Source organism: Dendrobates tinctorius, unplaced genomic scaffold, assembly GCF_039654945.1.
Source record: "Dendrobates tinctorius isolate UK_male_01 unplaced genomic scaffold, ASM3965494v1 ptg000011l, whole genome shotgun sequence".
Classification (NCBI taxonomy): Eukaryota; Metazoa; Chordata; class Amphibia; order Anura; family Dendrobatidae; genus Dendrobates; species Dendrobates tinctorius.
In genome coordinates this window covers 128,785,000-128,807,272 of record NW_027361679.1, presented here as the reverse complement: position 1 = coordinate 128,807,272, position 22,273 = coordinate 128,785,000, and the positions used below count along the sequence as shown (strand labels likewise).

At 45.0% G+C, this 22,273-nt stretch overlaps 1 protein-coding gene across 4 annotated transcripts in view; it reads right to left on the bottom strand.

Annotated features, from left to right (window-relative positions):
* MAP1S (microtubule associated protein 1S) overlaps window positions 1–22,273 on the bottom strand; it is a 112,952-nt gene that overhangs the window by 78,769 nt on the left and 11,910 nt on the right. For 2 of the 4 annotated variants that reach the window (XM_073547691.1, XM_073547702.1), the window contains exons 2-3: window positions 13,067–13,189; window positions 2,356–2,457 (exon numbers count right to left, since the gene is read on the bottom strand). In XM_073547691.1, coding sequence (XP_073403792.1) covers window positions 2,356–2,457; window positions 13,067–13,106 — 142 coding nt within the window. In that variant the 5' untranslated portion in view covers window positions 13,107–13,189. The remainder of the gene's footprint in view (window positions 1–2,355; window positions 2,458–13,066; window positions 13,190–22,273) is intronic. The other 2 variants (XM_073547676.1, XM_073547684.1) reach the window with 1 other exon arrangement.

The window sequence follows — 22,273 nt, the reverse complement described above, 5'->3', positions numbered from 1 at the left end:
TCTTGGTGACAATGGCGGCATGCTGCGATTTTACACGCACGCTGAATACGCCCGAGAAAATAAACGGTGATGTGAGCTGCCCCAGATTACCACTGGGCCGAGTGCTATGCTATGTTTTCTCGCATAGCACTCGGCCTTATTCTACGGTAGTGTGACTCCGGTCTTACTTGCAGAATCTGCCAATTCCACACAGAACAGAACCAAAAAAGGTAAAATATTTCACCTTCCTCTCCAACTTTGAAGATCATTTAAAAAAATGACATTATGGGTAGATTTGAGCGACTTTAGTCGGATCGGGTTTCATGAAACAAAATTTGTTTCAGATGAAACTGGTCCGACTATGGCAAAAAAAGTCGGAGTTTCGTCCGAAACCCTACCCCAATGCAAGTCAATGGGGAATAAAAGTCGGCATTGAGCGGATGACATTCATCCACTCTATGCCTACTTTTATTCCCCATTGACTTGCATTGGGGTCGGGTTTCGGACGAAACTCCGACTTTTTTTGCCATAGTCGGACCAGTTTCATCTGAAACAAATTTTGTTTCATGAAACCCGATCCGACTAAAGTCGCTCAACTCTAATTATGGGGATTAATGCAAAATGCACAGGGGAAAAAAATGACATTGACAGTCAAGTTAATGGCCACATCAATAGCCGAATCTGGTTTTTAACACCTAAACAATAAAGTGGAATCACATACTATTTCTGTGAAAAAGCAGCAACACAATTTCCCCAAAATTTAGGCAATGATTAAAGAGGTGGTTCACCACATTGTATAATGCGCCCATCAATTTACACCTTTTAAATATTTTTGTAAATACCTTCTGCTGGTATAAGAGCATGAGAGTGGCGTTATCACTGCTCGCTCAGTGCACTGCTTCTGGACCTCCTTGATTGACCGAGACTTGGCCCAGTTGCACGCAGCTCTTGATGGACTGGGCTGTGGGCAGCGTTTCACCACACATCACAACCCAGTGTCCAGCGCACGCTTTCCCTCTCTCCTCTGCTTTCCTTGGTCACAAGCAGGCGCTGGATACTCGGCTGTGACAATGCGGTGAACAAAGTCCACAGCCCAGTCAACCCAGGGGTGCATGCCACTGGGTCACACCTCGGTGAATTCAGGAACTTCAGAAGTTGACATGACATCAGCGGTGGCTGCAGATGGGGGTCACGTGATGCGGACTGAGCGATCAGCGATAGCGCCGCTCACAGATCCTTTTTAATGAATTAGGTGCATTGCATTCTAGTGCGCCTTTCATTAAGAATGGCTTGTGAAACACCAGTCTTCGTGATTCAGCCCCAAAACTTACACATTTTTGGAGATTCAGTGTTTAAAATGGGAAAGCTAATTAACAATTATGCCTTTCATCCTAGGCAGTAAAAACATCAGTATTTTCCATTACTCTGACAACCACTTCTCAATCACCGTTTCCCCAAGTAAAATAAAGATATGATCTCACGTTCAGAACTTTACGCGGTTTTGACGCTAGACATTTATGCAGCATTAAAAACGCAGCAGCCAGATGTGACAGCATAGTGGATGGGATTTATAGAAATCCCATGTCCCCTGTGCGTCTACGCGCCAAAGTCGGAAAGGTATCCAGCAACAGATCCATTGGTGAATTATTTAAAAGCACAAATCTTTAATGTATAACATGGTTAAAATTATGGTATAAAACCATTAGGCTATGTGCACACATGTGGAATTGCCGCAGAAGTTTCCGCGGCAATTCCGCAACTCCCTGCCGCGGGAAATTCGCATGTGGAATTCCCGCTAAAAACTAGCATTTTGCAAGTGTAATTAGCTTGCAGAATGCTATAGTTTTCCAAGCGATCTGTGGATTAACCTGCAATAGAACACAGCAAAAATACTCTGCTACTTCCTGATCGTGGGCACATCGCCCTATAATCGCCCCCAGTGAAGGTGCCGTTCCTGCGGTGTCTGCACAAGGTCATCCTGGAATTCCAGCAGCCAAATCAACGAATGCTTCACTTTCCCACACTAGGTGTAAACTGACTTTCTTAGGTCAAAAGCTGCAACTGCTCTCTTCTTGCTTCTTCTGGATGTCCAATTTGTCTGAAGGAAGTGAGAGTGAAGCCAGAGCTGATTGTCTATAGTAATCACGTGATGTCACTTGTCGATATCACTAGAATAGCAACAACACCGGAGGTAAGTATAGGGTATATTGTTTTACTTGAGACGGGGGGGGGGGGGGGGGGGGGGGGACACAGTGATGAAAAAGGACGTGTCCCAGTAATGTACAACCCCCTTAAAACCTATGCAAAAAGTTTCACATGTTCCATTTTTCATATTTATTGAATGAGAAAGGAAACAGTCACTTGTGACAACTGTACCTTTAATCTCTGGGGAGAAAGTGGCTGAGTGACGAGACACAAATAACTTCAGCTGATCGTCCAAGTTACAGATCGACGGGTCTACCTCCCAGGAACAGAAACCTAAGAAGGAAAAAAAAAAAAAAAAAAATAGATTTAAATGTCAAATTTAACTTCACCATGCAGTAAAAATGATATATTCTTCAAAGACCACTAAGTAGTGGTGACTAGAGATGAGCTAATCTGTTCGGGTCCCTCCTTATTCGGCAAGCGATAGCGATTACCGAATAAGCTGCAGAGAATCCGGATCGCTCCTGCTGATCAGCTGTCTGGAGCTTCATCTGCATGTGTCGTGGCTATTTCTCTGTCACAACACATGCATGGAGAGCACTAAATAGCATGCTCAACCAATCCCACAAACAGAACACGTAAAGCAAGTAGAATAAAATCATTGATTTTATTCACATATAGCATCATTAATTCAATAGTGCTTTACAGATATACGGTAATCACTGTCCCCATTTCCTTTTTTGAGGGTTTTTTTTTTTTACTCCTTCCTGGAGCCAGTACTTTGCTTTTCGGTCCACAGAAACATGGGGGCTTTTTGTACATTTAAAGCTCACCATTCATTTTACCACACAGTGTACTAGAAACTGGGGATAAAATCCCAAGTGGTGAGAAATTGTGGGGGGGGGGGGGGGGGTGTAATTTTGACTTTTGTGATTTTTACGATGTAAATTTGGTGATAAAAATGACTTGTAAATATAATTCTGCTTATCAGTGCAATTACAGTAATATCAAACATGTCCATTTTCTTATTACTTTAGTAGTGAAAAAAAAAAAAAATCAAAGTTTGCAAAACAAAAATTACATTGCCATTTTCCAAGATCCGTAACGCTTTCAATTTTTAGTAGATAGAGCTGTGTAAAGATACTGTCACACTTAGCGATGTACCAGCGATCCCGACCAGCGATATGACGCGGTGCATCGCTAAGTGGTCGCTAGTGAGCTGCCACACAGGCAGATCTCACCAGCGACATCGCAGGGGTCGGGGATCGCTACTTACCTGTCAGACGCGGCGATCCTGCGTCCTCCCGCCCGGCTCCACGCTCGTTGCTCGCCTCTCCACAGAAAGCCCAGCAGGAAGCTGACGACTAGAAACAGTCCTGGACGTTCTCGCGCGATCAGCGATAACCAGCGGGGGAGCGGGTCGTAGGTAAGTATCAGACACAGCGATATCGCTAGCAATATCGCTATAACGTCACAAGTTATAGCGATATTGCTAGCGATATCGCTTAGTGTGACAGGCCCTTAAAGCCTTACTTTTTGTGATGGAAAACTACATTTATTGATACTGTTTTGGGATAATTTAATTGCTTTAAACGGCAATTTTCGCTGTATTTTTGGGTTACAGCGGCTTATAAAAGTATTTATCCCCCTTGGCTTTTTACATTACAACCAGTGTTTAAATATTTTCCTAATCCAAAATAGTCTAAATTGGTGAAGTGAAGCAAGAAAAATCATAGGCAAAAATTACATTTATGGGATAAAACTGAAAAGTAATGGAGGCAACTATAAGACACTTATCCATTACTAAACCTGTAGTTATATTGTGAACACAGCCAGAATAAAGTCCTTTATTAGAAATAATAAAAAAAATAAAAATAAAAAAAATTCCTTTATCATTTAAAAATAAACACAATAACGGCAATTCCATTGAATCCCTTGTTTCTAGTGATAGGGGTGTCACGATCCAATTTTGGGATCTGTGGCAGACCGGACTCTCATATTAAAACTTTTTTCCTTTCTGGCCATCGGGGGTTAATGTTAGTTTTTCCCTCCGGTGGCTGCTGGTGTTACTGCATGTTTAGTTGGTCTTCTGGTGCGTTTTCCTCCCCCCCGGCGGCCGCTGTTGTTACTGCATTGTGATTAAATATCTATGCAGGTGGAAACCACTCCCACCTTCCTTCATAAGCTCACCAGGTGCACCAACTAACTGTTGGTGATATTGTTTCTCTTTGGAAACCTACTAAGTTGGAGTTCAGGAGCTGACAGAGTTCTGTGGATCTTCAGTTGCCTGCCGTTTTCAAGTGGCTAACTCTGCTGTCCTGGAGCATTGCAGCAGAGCAAGCTAAGTCTTGTCTTTCAGTTTATTTAACCCTGAGGTGTCAGTTTTACCCTTTCCCTGGTTTTTCGTGCAGTTTACTTTATTCCCCGTCTCACCTCCTGGGGAGGGGGTTGGGGGTTTAGCTCAGGGCTAAACAGGAGATAGGGACAGGTCAGGGACTTGAGCCTCACTAACATCAAATGTACCCCCAAGTTAAGGAAAGTCAGGGCACCCCCTTAGCCTGAGGGGCAGTTCAGGGGCCCTGGTTCTATGCCCCCTGTCTACCTGCTACTGCCCCGTGACAGGGGGACCACAAAAATGCACGGGTGCTCGGGTCGAGCAAATTGGAATGCTCGAGTGCTCAACCCGAGCAACGAGCCCAATGTAAGTCTATAGGAAAACCAAGCATTTTTGCAGCACCCCCCCCCCACGGTTCCTTTTGGGGTCTAAAAACATCTGAAATTCGATCGGAACAGTCCTGAAATTACATGGGAACATCATGGGGATGACCCCTGGAAGCATTTCTGACTCCCAGGTCACAGCTGTGAACAATGTTGTCAGAGTATTACGCCACTTTACAGGCGCACACTAAAACATACAAAACCGAAAACAAAATGGATTTTCCTGGGAAATATGTTAAGGAACAACGTTCCCAAGGTAATTTGTATGTAGGGCAAAATAACACAAAACAAAAATGTTCCTCCACCACTTGGGCTATGTTCACACAGTGTTTTTTTTTTTTTTCAGAAAATATTAAAGTTTTTTTATAACAAAGAAAGGGTACAATACAATAGACCATATGCTACCATTATCTGGGTATTTAAGCATTATTTAAGTATGGAAGTAGAGAAAAGAAGGAAAAGACATGAGGGAGAAGACATAGTAGTAAGAGTAAGGAAAAAAAAATAGGTATGGGGATATAGGGTAAGGGAAGGAAGAAGGGGGGGGGATTATAGCCATCAGTAAAAAAAAATAATTTAACTTATTTAACTCAAATCATCTAAATTACTCGGGAGCTAATTATGTATCCAGTTGGCAAATTCCGGACTCTCTTTGAATGAATGCCAAGGAAACCAAGTGTGTCCCTGTCTAGATGTGGAGCCCCTATCTTGGGACATCAGTGATTCCATACGCTCCAATCTGTCCATCTCCACCACCCATTCCATCACAGAAGGGACCCTCATGGATCTCCAATGTCTGGGTATGATCATTCTTGCTGCTATTAGGCAAAATCTCCAGAGGCCCCTTTTAATTGTTTTTAATGGGCCAGGGATCAGAGAAAGGAGAGCAATCTGAGGAGATGGTTCATATCTGATTCCAGAGACGATATAGAAAATCTGGAAGATCGCCGACCAAAATGGCTTCAGCAGACGACAGGACCACCAGACATGTAGCATGGAACCCCCGTCCTCTCCGCATCTCCAGCATAAATCAGGGACCCCCGGATAAATCTTGTGCAGCAAGTCAGGGCATCTATACCATCTAGTCAAGATTTTGTAGTTCTTCTCCTGTGGCTCACAAGAGAGACAACTTATGAGTCAGGGTGAAGATTTTATGGCGATCCGCATCGGAAAAGTTAATCCGCAGATCTTTCTCCCATGCAGTGATGAAGCGGGGCGTGTCTGTAGATTCCAAATCAGAGATCAGGCCATAGAGGAATGAGATCACATGAGCAGGGCCCTCCGTTAGCTGCATAAGGGTCTCAAATGGTGTCGTCAGACCAAGAGCTATCTTTGAAAAACAGCTCTTGAGCTGAATAAATTCAAGCCAGGGTATCAATCTCCCCGGGCAGGCCGTCCTCATATCCCCCACCGCAGGGAATCCTGCAATCTTGTCTGCAGCCTGGCCCAGACTAACCCGGTCGTCAGAGTCCCAACAAAGAAATGAAGTCTGTGTCGTGGCAGGAGGGAAGTCTATGTTATTAAAGAGGGGGCCTAATCTACTTGGTCTGTTAATGATTTTCATTTTGGTGCTATATTTGTACCAGAAATTTATTACCACTTGTGTGAGCGGTGGGAATTCAGAAACTGTGTAGTTCCGAGGATCATAGGTCCAAGGGAGCCAATACAGTGAATGTGGGGACATCAGCTTTTCAATGATCACCCATTGTTTATACAGATCACCATATCTCCAGTCCACCAGTCTGGAAAGAAGAGCAGACCGGTAATATGTTTTAAAATTAGGAAGACCCATGCCACCCCTCGACTTAGGTCTAATCAGAGTGGAGAACCCAAGTCTTGGTTTTCTTGCGCCCCAAACAAAACTGTTAATTGCTGATTGGAGACGGTTAAAGAAATGATCAGGAACAAAAATAGGGACTGTCTGGAAAAGATAAAGAAAACGGGGAAGAATGTCCATTTTGACTGCATTAATACGGCCAAACCAGGAAAGTTGGGATCTATTGTATTTCTTCAAGTCAGCTAGGGTTGTATGGAGGAGTGGGATATAATTAAGATTGAGTAGATCATTGGAGTTTTTAGGAATCATAACTCCCAGGAATTTAAGTGCCCTGTCCTCCCACCTAAAAGGGAAGGAAGATTGGAGTCTATGGGCCTCTTCCTCGGGGAGAGTTATGTTCAAAACTTCTGTTTTGGAATAATTAACTTTAAAGTTAGATACCTCCCCAAATTTTAGGAACTCTCGCATGAGCACTGGGAACGCAATTGTAGGGTTTGTCACGTATATTATTAAATCATCTGCGTATATTGATAGTTTAAAATTATCGTGGCCAATCTGTATGCCCTTAATATCAGGAGCGCTCCGCAGTGCAACTGCCAGGTGCTCCATGGCAATTATATAAAGCAGAGGGGACAATGGACACCCCTGTCTGGTACCATTAGATATGCTCAAGCAAGATGAAAGAGTACCGTTGACTCTAATACGAGCCGTGGGGTTTTGGTACAAAGCGAATATTCTCCCCAGCATTGTAGACCCTAGTCCCAGTTGTGTCAATGAAGAACGTAAAAAGGTCCACCCAAGGCGATCAAAAGCCTTCTCGGCGTCAATAGATAAACGGCAAGCTGGAATCTTGTGTCTGCGTACATAAGATGCAAGCAGTAGTGTTTTAACCGTGTTGTCTTTGGCCTCTCGTTTCTGCACGAATCCAGCCTGATCACCATGGATGGATCCCGGAAGTAGAGGGCTCAACCTGTTAGCCAACGCCTTAGCAAAGACCTTCACATCCACATTAATAAGTGAGATGGGACGATAATTTGAACACATCGAATGGTCCTTACCAGGTTTAGGTATCACCGTAATTGTGGCGGCCAAGGTTTGTCTGGAAAAAGGACAGGTCTCTGAGATAGAATTGAATAGTGTAGTTATAATAGGTACTATATTAGGTGTAAATAATTTATAAAAGGAAGCTGGGAACCCGTCGGGTCCGGGGCTCCTACCATTAGCCATAGATTGAATAGTATCTGAGATCTCCTGATCTGTGAATGGTTCCTCCATGGCTGCTGTATCTGCCACTGGAAGAGGAGGGAGTGGGGTGTTGTTAACATAGTCGTCCACCCTGGCCTGGAAGTTAGTCGGGGACATATCAGCTATTGGCCCCCTGAGATTGTATAAGGAATCATAATATTCTTTGAAGGAAGCCGTGATTTCTTCTGGATGATGTAATAGTTTACCAGTTTTAGATTTTATGGTAGGGATGTAAGTAACAGGAATACGTGGGTGCAGGAATCGTGCTAAAGCCTTACCAGGCTTATTGGAGAATTCATATAAATATCTCCGAAAACGGTCTCTTTGCCGTGCTGATGCCGTATCCAACAGGGAGGTAAGGTCTTTCCTGGCCTTTAAGAGGTCAGCCAAGGTTTGGGAATTGTGGGTACGCTTATGATTTAGCTCCAGCTTTTGAATGCGTGTGAGTAGATCGTTGATTGCGAATGCTCTTTCTTTCTTTAACCGCGCTCCCTGTTGGATAAACACTCCTCTAATTACTCCCTTTAAAGCCTCCCACTGATAGGGTAAGGCTGTGTGGTCTGATTTGTGAAAGTCTATGAAGTCAGTGATGGCCGTTCGGATTGCTGTCTGGCATGTGGGGTCTTTCACACAGTGTTTTTGATGCCTTTTTCAACTTTACCATTGCTTTCAACCAAGACAAATGGGAAATGTCATAACATTTTACAATCTTATTTGGCGATGTGGTGTGTGACACATCAGACACATCCTGTTTCATTTATGAAGGAGGGACTTTGTGACTTTCAAAGTTTATTTTTATAGGGTCAGCAGTCGGCCCTCATTTTTTAAGAGCCATAAGCCGGCTATGCATTGTTGTTCCCATTATTAAACAGTGGGTCCCTTATACTGATATTGCGTATGCAGTGAGTGGCAGGGCTGCCTAAAATTTGGACGCACCCCAACAACTCATTGAACTGACGTCATGGATACTCCCATACTATTTGCTTATGCATTGAATGCAACACCTGCCCTGCACCAAAGTTACACGCACCCCAATAAGCCTACAAGGGGTACAAAGCCAGTTCATGCCACGTTTCCAGCTTGGATACCCAATAATTATAAGGCACAGAAGGATCACGGAGGATGTTTGTACGGTCAGCAAGGTACTCCCTCAGCATCCTCCCAAACTTGTCACTCCTTGTGAAAGTACCCCGTGCCTCTAGGCTAGTGCTATGGGAGGGTGTGAGAAAACTCTCCTAGAACTTTGCCAGTGTTCCCCCTGTCTTTGCTGGATTGGAGTGTCTCTCGCCTCTACTCCTTGGTTATAATAAATTTTATTTCTATAGCACCGACATATTCCGCAGCACTTTACATTTCAGAGGGGATTTGTACAGACAATAGACATTACAGCATAACAATAATCACATATATTATAACAAATACCAAGAGGAATGAGGGCCCTGCTCGCAAGCTTAGTCTATGAGGAAAGAGGTAGACACGAAAGGTGGGTGGTAACAGTTGCCCTGATTGTATGGACCAGCCATAATGTTAAGGGCGTAACAGTACAGACACAGAGGGCTACTGGATGCATAAAGCGTGTGGGAACATGATGCGGGGAACCTGGTTATGGTAAAACTTTTGGCTGTGCCACACAGGATAGATTAGGTTAATGTGTTGAGGCGGCAGGCCAGTCTGAATAAATGCGTTTTCAGGGCACGCTTAAAATTGTGGGGATTGGGGACTAATCGTATTGACCTGGGAAGTGCATTCCAAAGAATTGGCGCAGCACGTGTAAAGTCTTGGAGACGGGAGTGGGAGGTTCTGATTATTGAGGATGCTAACCTCAGGTCATCAGCAGAACGGAGGGCGCGGGTAGAGTGGTATACTGAAACAAGGGAGGAGATGTAGGGTGGTGCTGAGCCATGGAGGGCTTTGTGAGTGAGGGTAATAAGTTTATATTGAATTCTGGAGTGGATGGGTAGCCAGTGTGATGACTGGCACAAGGTAGAGGCATCGGTTTAACGATTGGTGAGGAATATGATCCTGGCTGCAGCATTCAAGACAGATTGGAGAGGGGAGAGTTTTTGTAAGAGGGAGACCGATTAGAAGAGAGTTACAATAGTCGAGACGAGAATGAGTAAGAGAAACAGTAAGAGTTTTTGCAGAGTCAAAAGTAAGAAAAGGTCGAATTCTAGAAATGTTTTTGAGGTGCAGATAACAAGAGCGAGCCAGTGATCGAATGTGGGGGGCAAAGGAAAGCTCGGAGTCAAGTATGACCCCAAGACAGCGGGCATGTTGCTGGGGAGTAATAGTGGAACCACACACAGAAATGGCAATGTCGAGTATAGGTACATTAGTAGCGGGAGGAAACACAAGGACTTCAGTCTTTGACAGGTTCAGTTTTAGATATAATGAGGACATGATGTTAGACACCGCATTTAGACAATCGCCGGTGTTTTCTAGAAAGGCTGGCATGATGTCAGGAGAAGAAGCGTATAATTGGGTGTCGTCAGCATAGAGATGGTACTGGAAACCAAATCTACTGATTGTTTGACCAATAGGGGCAGTGTACAAGGAGAAGAGGAGGGGGACTAGAACCGATCCTTGAGGAACCCCAACAGTAAGGGGAAGGTGATAGGAGGAGGAACCGGCAAAAGATACAGTAAAGGAGCGGTCAGAGATAGGTGGAGAACCAGGAGAGAACTGTGTCCTTGAGGCCAATGGAATGGAGCATAGTGAGGAGAAGCTGATGATCCACAGTGTCGATTGCTGCAGGGAGATCCATGAGAATTAGCATGGAGTAATGACCATTTGATTTAGCTGTTAGTAGATCATTAGAGACTTTAGAGAGGGCAGTTTCAGTAGAGTGTAAAGAGCGGAAACCGGATTGGAGTGGGTCGAGAAGAGAGTTATCAAAGAGATAGAAGATATGACGGGAGTGGACCAGGCGTTCCAGGAGTTTAGAGATGAAGGGAAGATTAGAGACAGGTCTATAGTTAGCTGCACAGTTTTGGTCGAGGGATGGTTTTTTAAGTAGTGGATGTATGATGGCATGCTTAAATGAGGAGGGAAAGATACCAGAAGAGAGAGAGGTTAAATATTTTAGTTAGGTGAGGGGTGACAGCAGGGGAAAGGGACTGGAGGAGATGTGACAGAAACGGGTCACTGGTGCAAGTGGTTGGGCGAGAAGATGCAAGGAGCCTGCTTACTACTTCTTCTGTGACTGGTTAAAAATCAGAGAGTGAGCTAGATGCAGTGGGGGAGGGAGGACATTGCATGGTATGAGGTGATTGGGAGATAATTTCCTGTCGAATCTGGTCAATTTTTTCTTTGAATTGGCCAGATCGTCAGCTCGGAGCTCCGTGGTTGGGGCGTGTACTCTTGGGTTGAGTAGAGAATGAAGAGTGTCAAAGAGACGTTTCGGGTTATTGGATAGTGAGGTGATGAGGGTGTTGAAATAGGTTTGTTTGGAGAGGTGAAGGGCAGTGTTGTATGTTCTAAGCATAAACTTATAATGGATGAAATCTTCGTGTAGATTGGATTTTCTCCACCGACGTTCGGCGCAACTGGAGCACCGCTGCAGGAAACGTGTTTGCAGGGTGTGCCAGGGTTGTCGCCGTCTGTGTTGTGGTGTTCTATTTATAGGGGGTGCAAATTCATCTAGGGCACTTTGAAATGTTTCATTGTAATGCTTCAATGCAGAATCAGGACATGAGAGGGAGGAGATGGGGCCAATGATGACTGCAAATTCTTCATAAGTTTCTGGGTGTTAATGGCCTGTATGTTTCTATAAGTATGGACAGTGGGGGTGATCTGAGCAGCCGGGCAGTTCTTGATAGAGAAAGAAAGAAGATTGTGGTCAGAGAGCGGGAGAGGGGAGTTTGCAAAATCATCCACTGCACAAAGCCGAGAGAAGACCAAGTCAAGGGAGTTTCCGTCATGTGTTGGAGAATTAGTAAGCTGGGAAAGGCCAAACAAGGAGGTTAGAGATAAAAGGTGAGTAGCAGATGGGGAGAGGGGAAGAGCAATGGGGATGTTGAAATCTCCCATGATGAGGGTAGGGATGTCACAGGAGAGAAAATGTGGAAGCCAAGTGGCAAAATGATCCAGGAACTGATGGGAGGGGCCGGGAGGACGATACACCACCGCCACTCGCATGGAGAAGGGGGTGTAGAGTCTGACGGCATGGACCTCAAAAGAAGGGAAGACTAGTGAGGGTAGTTGAGGAATAACCTGAAAGGTACATTTTGGTGATAGGAGCATACCAACGCCTCCACCTGCTCTATTGTCTGATCTTGGGGTATGAGAGAAGTGTAGTCCCCCGTATGAAAGAGCAGCAGTAGCAGCGGTAGTGTCTGACTGCTGGATCCAGGTTTCAGTAAGAGCCAGGAGGTTAAGAGAATTAGAAAGGAAAAAGTCATGAATGAAAGAGAGTTTGTTACACACTGAGTGAGAATTCCAAAATGCACAATTAAGAGAGACAGATGGCATGCAGGGAATATTAATAAGATTAGAGGGGTTTCTGAGTGTAGCAGTAGGGGGGTTTGACTTTCTATAACATGGGGGACCAGGGTTGGGAGCAATGTCTCCTGCGACTAGGAGAAGGAGGATAGAAAGAGTGAGCAGATGGTTAAGTGATTTGTGAGAGAGTCTCTTATGTTGAATGGTGGGTCTGACTGGATCTGTGCAATTTAACAATGTGAAAAGAGCGCAAATGCTATACATTGGAGAGGAAAGGAGCGAGGGGCCGATATGGATGGAGTGTAGAGAGTTAATGCCAGGGCGGTGGATGTGTGTTGTGAATGCAGCGGTCAGAATATAAATTACACAAATGCATATGGTATATTTGTTGTACTCCAATCCAAATGGACAGGGAGTAGATGTATATAAATGTCTTACCTGTCTCCTGCCCTGTCTAACATCCATGTTATAACTGCCAGTACTTTAATACATGTACTTCGATTACATGTGCATAAATGCCCCCTGCATAAATGCTCCCCAAAGCTATGTCTGAATATATAGGAGGCTAAGGCTTAGATTTATTTTTTTTTTGTGCTCTCTCTCTTCTCGTTAATCAAACTAAATTGAGACAGCAGGACCCAATAAAATGTTGTGGTCAGACAAACAGATGTCCAGCACTACATGGATCATAAAGCACTTTGAAAAGTTTCTTGACCTCACAACATAAGGGGACAAGCAGAGTAAGTTGAAATAACTATATACCAGATATAAGCTTGCATAGTTGAAAACACATGTATAGCATTCAGGATTAACTGCTTGCTGACATTGAATGGAGTTGAGAAACACAGGAGTTGATTCAGAGCAGAGATTGAAAGAGCTGGTTACCTGTATGAAGAGAAAAGAGATTTGTGTCACATTCATCCATGTGATAACTGCCAGTACTTTGATACATGTACTTCGATTACATGTGCATAAATGCCCCCTGTCCCAACGAACTGATGTCTGCCGCCAGCGATTTCAGATGGGAATTTTTTTTTTTTAATAATTCCGCAACAATGGCCCTCTGGTACTGCAACATTTTAGTACACCTATCTGCCTCTGGAAGAAGAGATTGAAAGTTATTCTTGTAGCGTGGGTCTAGAAGTGTCATCAACCAGAAATGAGTGTCACCGAAAATTTTGATAATGCGATGGTCACGGGAAAGGCAGCGCAACATAGAGTCAGCCATGCATGCCAGACTGCTATCAGGCAAGACTTCCGTATCCTCACCAACAGGACGACCGACCATGCTGTCATCCTCCTCCCTGTCCTCAGGCCATCCATGCTGAAAAGACGTTATGATAGTTGTGTTTGTAGTACCATCTATAGCGCATGAAAGTAGCTCCTGTTCTTCCTCCTCCTCATTGTCAATAAATCCATGTTGGAATGACATGAGGCTGGGCTGCGTGTAATCACTCTGTATGGTTCCTTGCTCCATCTCATTGTGCTCCACCTGCAATGCATCCTCTTTCATTGTGAGCAGAGAACTTTTCAGAATGCAGAGAAGCGTGATTGTGACACTAATTATGGCATCATCGCAGCTCACCATCTTGGTGGAGTAGAGTCAAAGTTTTGTAGGATGGTACATTTGTCTAACATCCATGTCCACTCCTGAAGTCTTATGTGTGGAGCCTGAACTGAATACAGATGGCCTTGTTGAAGCTGGTAGTCAACAACTGCCCCCTTCTGCTCACAAATCCTTTCCAACATATGCAGTGTAGAGTTCCAACGTGTGGGGGCAACACACACAAATCGGTGAGTCGAAAGCTGCAAACGCTGCTGAAGCAAGGCAAGGGTGGCTGAAGCTGCAGCTGACTTTCTAAAATGGACACATAGGCAGCGTACTTTGACAATCAAATCCGGCAGTTCCGTGTAAGTTTTGAGAAATCGCTAAACCACGAAGTTAAGCACATCAGCCAGGCATGGTACGTGTGTGAGCTTGCCTCGCCTCAGAGCCGCCACCGGGTTCCGGCCATTGTCACACATGACCATACCTGGCTGCAGGTACAGCGGTGTCAGCCACAGACCTGCCTGCTTTTTCAGAGCTGAACACAACTCTTCAGCATTGTGCGGTTTGTGACCTAAGCATATTCGCTTCAGCACAGCCTGTTGCCGTTTGGCTGAAGCAGTGCTGCAGTGCTTCCAGCTTGTGACTGATGTGCTCATTTCGGAGATGGAGGCTGAAGAGGAGGAGGAGCTTTAGACTGTGGGGGCAATCCTGATTGACGTAGGGTCCACAATCCTCGGTGTCAGGAGGACGTTTTCCATCCCAAGGTCCGACTGGGTCCTGGCTTCCACTATCTTAGCCCTGTGTGACGTCAACAAGACATACGGTCCCTGCCCACAGGCACTTGTCCACGTGTCGGTGGTTAGGTGGACTTTCCCAATAACAGCATTGTTGAGGGCACGGGTAATGTTGTGGGACACGTGCTTGTGTAATGCTGGGACGGCACACTGGGAGAAATAGTGGCGGCTGGGGACGTCCGCCATCAGATGGCGGAAAGCTTCTGTCTCCACAAGCCTGAAAGGCAACAATTCAAGCACAAGCAGACGAAAAAAAATGTGTGAATTCAGTACTGTGGCCTGTGGGGCGTTGGCTGCGTATTTCCACTTGTGTTCCAATGACTGGTGTATGGACAACTGAAGGCTGCGCTGGGACAAGGACGTGCTTCATGATGGTGGTGCAACGACAGGTGCAGGACAGGAGGCATCTTCGCAGGCACCATATCCAGGGGACAACAGCAGAAGAAGCAGTGGTGTTACCCTCAGACACTGTTACTGTACCCTGGGGTTGGGCCCACAAAGTCGGGTGTATTGCTGACATGTGCCTGATCATGCTGGTGATCAGACTGGTAGTTTTAATACCCCTGCTGATGCTGGACTGGCAGGTGGTGTAAATGGCCTTTTTGGGGCTATCAGCAGAGACTTTTAAAAACAACCAGACTCCGGAAGACCTAACAGTTGGACTGGCAACTTTCGTCATGTTAGTGATACGGGGAACGGTTGCCCGCCTTCTGTCTGTGGCTACCACATTGCTTCTTCCTGTCTGTTGGGGGTTCTACACCTTCCTCCCCCAGTGTGCTGCTGTCCTCGCTCTGCATGTCCTCCTGCCAGATTGGGTCAGTTATTATATCATGCACCACCTCGTGTTCCACTTCTGCACCCTGGTCATCCTCCTGACTTTCTGGCAATTGAGTCTCATAATCATCCACCTCTTGTGACACATTCCCACCGTTGCCTTCGTGTGACCATGGCTGCTCAAATATTTGGGCATCGCTACATGCGATCTCAAATTGCCCCGCTTCAAGTGGACCGGGTGAGATGCCCAAATCTATAAATGGAAAAGCTCTTCGGAGTGTCCAAGTGGGGGATCAGTTGTCTCCGGGCACTCGGCACGGCGGGAGGAAGGAGGATCAGGGTGAGGAATATGTAGTCCAAACTCACAGCTACTCAGACTTTACCGTGTGGAAGACAGAGTGCTGGTGGCAAAGTGACTGGAATAATCCCAGAAATCCTCAGTGCTCGTCGAGTACCGCGAGTACAGTGATGCTCGACCGAGTACCGAGCATTACAGAGTATGCTCACTCATCACTACTTGTCTCCAGTAATAGAACAAAAATAAACAAGAATATCCCTCACCTGTCCAACGGTCTGTCTCACGCTGTAATTCCCCACTAGTTATCTTACTCAGTATGTCATCACTACATCTGCCTTTTGCCCCTCATGGCTTCCTCCACATCACTGTAGATATAGAGATGGAGCCCTTAGGGTATGTGCAGATGATTAGTAAACTGTGCGGGTTGGACGCTGCGTACTTCTGCAGTGCCCAATCCGCAGCATTCAGATGTTACAACATAGTGGATGGGATTTTAAGAAATCCCATGTCCACTATGTTTCCACAGACGCCCACGGTCCAAATGAGGAGAGAAATTTCACCCATAGAATATATTGGATGCGGTGAATCCGCACAATTCAGTGAACACATGCAAATTCACCTGCGGTCAATACGGCAGCGCTTTGGACGCAGCAGACATGTGCTGCGTCCAGACCACTGCCAATTCCCGATTGTGCACATACCCTTATAAATAGATTAGGATGTCCCTACAGTTCAGACAGCTACCAGCTGACAATTATTCTTCCTGACATTCTTCCCCATACAAACTTGTCTGAGATGATTGTGCATGTGTGCTTAAAGAGACCGTGTCACCATGTTTTTTGCTACCTCATGAGAAGACCCCATCTCATGTACAGCACCATGGAATCAATGGTGCTCTAATAATAAATATGGCAATCTGTGAACAGTAACTTAGGGGCAGATTCCAGCTGTGTAACTTACAGGGCTACTTGCCATAGTTTTGCTGAAGAGCTTAGGAGATGATTAGTAAAGAAGTAGTAAACCTGCTGCCATGTAGCCCTCCTTATTAATGACCTCCATGTAACTCCACCACCGATTTGCAGCTGCCTATACACAGTGTACACAGAATGCTGCCAATCAGTGGTGTGGACAGGGTTATAAATACACTGCTCAAAAAAATAAAGGGAACACTTAAACAACAGAATATAACTCCAAGTAAATCAAACTTCTGTGAAATCAAACTGTCCACTTAGGAAGCAACATTGATTGACAATCAATTTCACATGCTGTTGTGCAAATGAAATGGACAACAGATGGAAATTATAAAGATACACTCAATAAAGGAATGGTTCTGCAGGTGGGGACCACAGAACACATCTCAGTACCAATACTTTCTGATGTTTTGGTCACTTCTGAATGTTGGTTGTGCTTTCATACTCGTGGTAGCATGAGACGGACTCTACAACCCACACAAGTGGTTCAGGTAGTGCAGCTCATCCAGGATGGCACATCAATGCGAGCTGTAGAATCATAGAATCATAGAATCGTAGAGTTGGAAGGGACCTCCTGGGCCATCTGGTCCAACCCCCTGCTCAAAGCAGGATTCGCTAAATCATCCCAGTCAGATGTCTGTCCAGCCTCTGTTTGAAGACTTCCATTGAAGGAGAACTCACCACTTCTCGTGGCAGCCTGTTCCACTCATTGATCACTCTAACTGTCAAAAAGTTTTTTATAATATCTAATCTGTGTCTCCTCCCATTCAGTTTCATCCCATTGCTTCTAGTCTTTCCTTGTGCAAATGAGAATAAAGTTGATCCTTCTACAATGTGACAGCCCTTTAGATATTTGTAGACAGCTATTAAGTCTCCTCTCTGTCTTCTCTTTTGCAAACTAAACATTCCCAAATCCTGCAACCTTTCCTCATAAGACAGGGTTTGCAGACCGGTCAACATTCTGGTCGCTCTTTTCTGAACTTGCTCCAGTTTGTTGATGTCTTTTTTAAAATGTGGTGCCCAAAACTGGACACAATATTCCAGATGAGGTCTGACCAAAGAGGAGTAGAGGGAAATAATGACTTCACGTGATCTAGACTGTATGCTTCTGTTAATACATCCTAGAATTGCATTTGCCTTTTTTGCTGCTGCATCACACTGTTGACTCATATTCAGTCTGTGATCTATTAGTATACCCAAGTCTTTTTCACATGTGCTGTCACTTAGCCCTATTCCTCCCATTCTATATATGCTTTTTCCATTTTTATTGCCCAGATGTAGTACTTTGCATTTCTCCCTGTTAAAAACCATTCTGTTAGTTGCTGCCCACTTCTCCAGTTTAATTAAATCTTTTTGAATCCTCTCTCTCTCTTCTCTAGTATTAGCTATCCCTCCTAGCTTTGTGTCATCAGCAAATTTAATCAGTTTACCCTCAATTCCTTCATCTAAATCGTTGATAAAGATGTTGAACAATACAGGGCCCAGGACAGAGCCCTGTGGTACCCCACTTGAGACATTCTTCCAACTGGATGTGCAGCCATTTACGACCACTCTTTGGGTCCGATCACTAAGCCAGTTATGAATCCACCTAACAGTTGCCTTGTCCATTCCATACTTAATCATTTTTTCAATAAGGATTGTATGAGAGACTTTGTCAAATGCTTTGCTGAAGTCAAGATATACTATATCTACAGCATTTCCTTGATCCACCCAATCAGTGATACCGTCATAGAAGGAAATTAAGTTAGTCTGACATGACTTATTAGTTACAAACCCATGCTGACTCTGTTTAATCACTTCATTCTTATCCAGGTATTGACATACATGTTGTTTAATAATTTGTTCAAAGATCTTTCCTGGTATAGAAGTCAGACTCACCGGCCTATAGTTACCTGGGTCCACCTTCTTCCCCTTTTTGAAGATAGGAACAACATTTGCTCTTCTCCAGTCTTCTGGCACTTCTCCTGTTCTCCAAGAATTTTCAAAGATTATAGAGAGGGGTTCAAAAATTTCTTCTGCTATCTCCTTCAGTACTCTGGGGTGTAATTCATCTGGACCTGGAGACTTGAATTCATTTAGGCTAGCTAAGTGTTTCCTCACTATCTTTCTGTTTATAGATATCCTGGATTCTTCTATTCCCTTAATAGGACAGTGAATAACAGTTGATGTTACATTTCCTTTCTGAGAGAAAACAGATGCAAAATAGGAATTTAAAATTTCAGCCTTCTCAACATCCTGTCTTACCATTTCATCATTTTCATCCTGTAAAAATCCTATAGCATCTTTGACTTTTCTTTTACTTTTGACATATCCCCAAAATCCTTTATTATTGCTTTTGACATCTCTTGCAAGCCTCAATTCATTTTCAGCTTTAGCTAATCTGATTTGTGCCCTGCAGGTTCTGCAGACAGCATTATATTCTTCTTTAGATATGCCTCCCTCTTTCCATTTTATAAACATTTTTTTCTTCCTTTTTAGCATGTGCTTAAGTTCTGTGTTCATCCATCCTGGTTTCCTTAACTGCTTCCTATTCTTCCCTCTTTTCGGAATTGTTAACAACTGTGCTTTGAGAATTTCATTTTTCAAGATTTCCCATCCTTCCTGGACATTTTTGTCTTTAAGGATATCCAGCCATTGGATCCCTCCAATTCTCTTTCTGAATCCCTTAAAATCTGCCTTTCTGAAATCTAACCTTGACGTCTGAGTTTTCACAGGTCTTCCGCCTCTAGTTATCCAAAATTCTAAAATAGCATGGTCGCTACCTCCTAGGGTCCCAGCCACTTTTACCTCCTCAACCATTTCCTCCCTGTTTATAAGGATTAGATCCAAGGTAGCAGTTCCCCTTGTTTTCTCCCTTACCTTTTGGAAGATAAAGTTGTCAGCAAGAGAGGATAAGAATTTCCTTGACCTGTTAGTTTTGCCTGAGAGAGATTCCCAACAAATGTCTGGATAGTTGAAATCTCCCATGACAACTATGTCATATTTTTTGGAGAACTTGGCCATTTGATGCATAAAGAGTTCATCCATAGCTTCAGCTTGCACAGGCGGCCTGTAGTAAATGCCTACAATGGTGTCCTTTCCATTGTTCTGTCCTTGTATTCTTACCCAAACAGTTTCCACAGAACTCCCAGTCTCTGAAGCTTCAATCTCTGTGCAGATATACGCGTTTCTAACATACAATGCGACACCCCCTCCTCGTTTATCAAGTCTGTTTCTTGCAAATAAGTTGTATCCTTCTAGTCTTGTATTCCAATCATGTGTATTGTCCCACCAAGTTTCAGTGATTCCAATGACATCATATTTCTTTTCCTGTGTTAGTAGTTCCAATTCTCCTTGTTTGTTGCCCATGCTTTGTGCATTAGTATAGAAACATTTTAGTTTGTGATTGGTTTCTCTTTCTCCAATATTTTTATTAATTAGATTCTTTCATCTTTGTTCTTCCTTTCCACTTCTAATAGCAGAGTTCTCAATAGCATTTGTCAGGTGTATGGCTTTTTCTGGTCTTTTGCTTCCCTTCCCATGTTGTTCTAGTTTAAAGCTCTCCTTACAAGTGTAGCAAGGCGACTTCCAAATACATGCTTACCAGTCTTCGTAAGGTGCACCCCATCTCTAGCAAGTAGTCCATCGTATAAGTAGTTCACTCCGTGATCCAGAAATCCAAATCGTTGCTGACGGCACCATCGACGTAGCCAGTTGTTCACCTGCAGAATCTTATTCCACCTCCTTGTTCCATGGCCATCCACTGGGAGGATGGAAGAGAAGACCACCTGCGCTCCCAGTTCTTTCACTTTCTTGCCTAAGTCTTCAAAGTCTCTGCAGATGGTTTCCAGGTCGTTTCTTGCAGTGTCATTTGTCCCCACATGTAGTAGCAGGAATTGGTAGTCATCTGTAGGTCTGAAGAGTCCTGATATCCTGTCAGACACATCTTTAATTTTTGCACCTGGAAGACAACACATTTCTCTTGAAGTTATATCCGGTCTGCAGATAGCGGCCTCAGTTCCTCTCAACAGGGAATCCCCCATGACCACCACTCTCCGTTTCTTCTTCACATCATTTTTCTTTCTCCATCCAGGAGGACTCTGAAGGCGTACAAGGTTGCTGCTTGTTGGCAAAGTCTTATCCTGATGTATTTCTTCATTGTTTTCCTGCGTGAGAGCCTGGTACTGGTTTCTGAGCAGTATGGGTGCTGACTGCCTCCTGATCCTCCTGCTTCTCTGGGTCACATGTCTCCATTCCTCTGTTTCTTCAGGTGCACTTCGAATTTCTTCTCTTTCTGTAACATGAAGAGATAATTCTGCTCTGTCCAAGAACTCTTCACCTTCCTTAATGATCTTCAACGTAGCTAACCTCTCTTCGAGATTTTGCAACTTTTCCTCCAACAGGGACACAAGCTTGCATTTGTGGCATGTGAAGTTTGGCTTTTCCACTGGTAAGTCTGTGAACATGTAGCAAGAAATGCAGCTCACCAAATGGCTCCTGGCCTCTTCCATCTTGAGATTTCTTAAAAACGATGAAAGATGAGCCCAAATATGCAAATGATCTCAAGACTCTTCCCCTGGTTTTCCGATTTCCTCTTTTCAGCTGCAACGGCCAAAACCCAGTGATCGTTGAGCTCGCGGAGACTCTTCTCTTATCCCAGAAGGCACTGGGAATATGCAAATGATCTCCTCAAGACTCTTCCCCTGGTTTTTGTGGCAAGGAGGTTTGCTGTGTGTCAGCGTAGTGTCCAGAGGAGCTACCAGGAGACAGGCCAGTACACCAGGAGATGTGGAGGGGGCTGTATGAGGGCAACAACCCAGCAGCAGGACTGCTAACTCCTCCTTTGTGCAAGGAGGAACAGAAGGAGCACTGCCAGAGCCCTGCAAAATGACCTCCAGCAGGCCACAAACGCGCATGTGTCTGCACAAATGGTTAGGCTAGTTTCACATTAGCGCTTTTGAGCGCAGCGACGGCCTGCGCACGGCTGCCGCTAAGCCCCGCCCCCTGCCGCGCCTCCGCCGGTAGCTCCGCCTGCCGGCGCATGACGCTGCATGCGTCCCCTTTCTTTATCACTGAGGGCGCAGGCCGTGAGCAGTATGCGTTTGGCGGCGCATGTGTCCTTTTGACGGTGCGCCGACCTGCGCCAAACGCAACCTGCTGCAGTTTGGTTGCGCTCGGCGCACCGTCAAGAAGGCGCATGCGCCGCCAAACGCATACTGCGCACGGCCTGCGCCCCCAGTGATAAAGATAGGGGACGCAGGACTCATGCAGCGTCATGCGCCGGAAGGCGGAGCTACGGGCGGAGGCGCGTCATGCGCCGGAAGGCGGAGCTACGGGCGGAGGCGCGGCAGGGGGCAGGGCTTAGCAGCGGCCGTGCGCAGGCCGTCGCTGCGCTCAAAAGCGCTAATGTGAAACTAGCCTTAGAAACCAACTCCATGAGGATGTTCTGAGTGCCCGACGTCCACAGATGGAGGTTATGCTCACAGGCCAACACTGTGCAGGACGCTTGGCATTCGCCACAGAACACCAGAATTGGCAAATTCGCCACTGGGCTCTTCACAGATGAAAGCAGGTTCACACTGAGCACTTGTGACAGACATGACA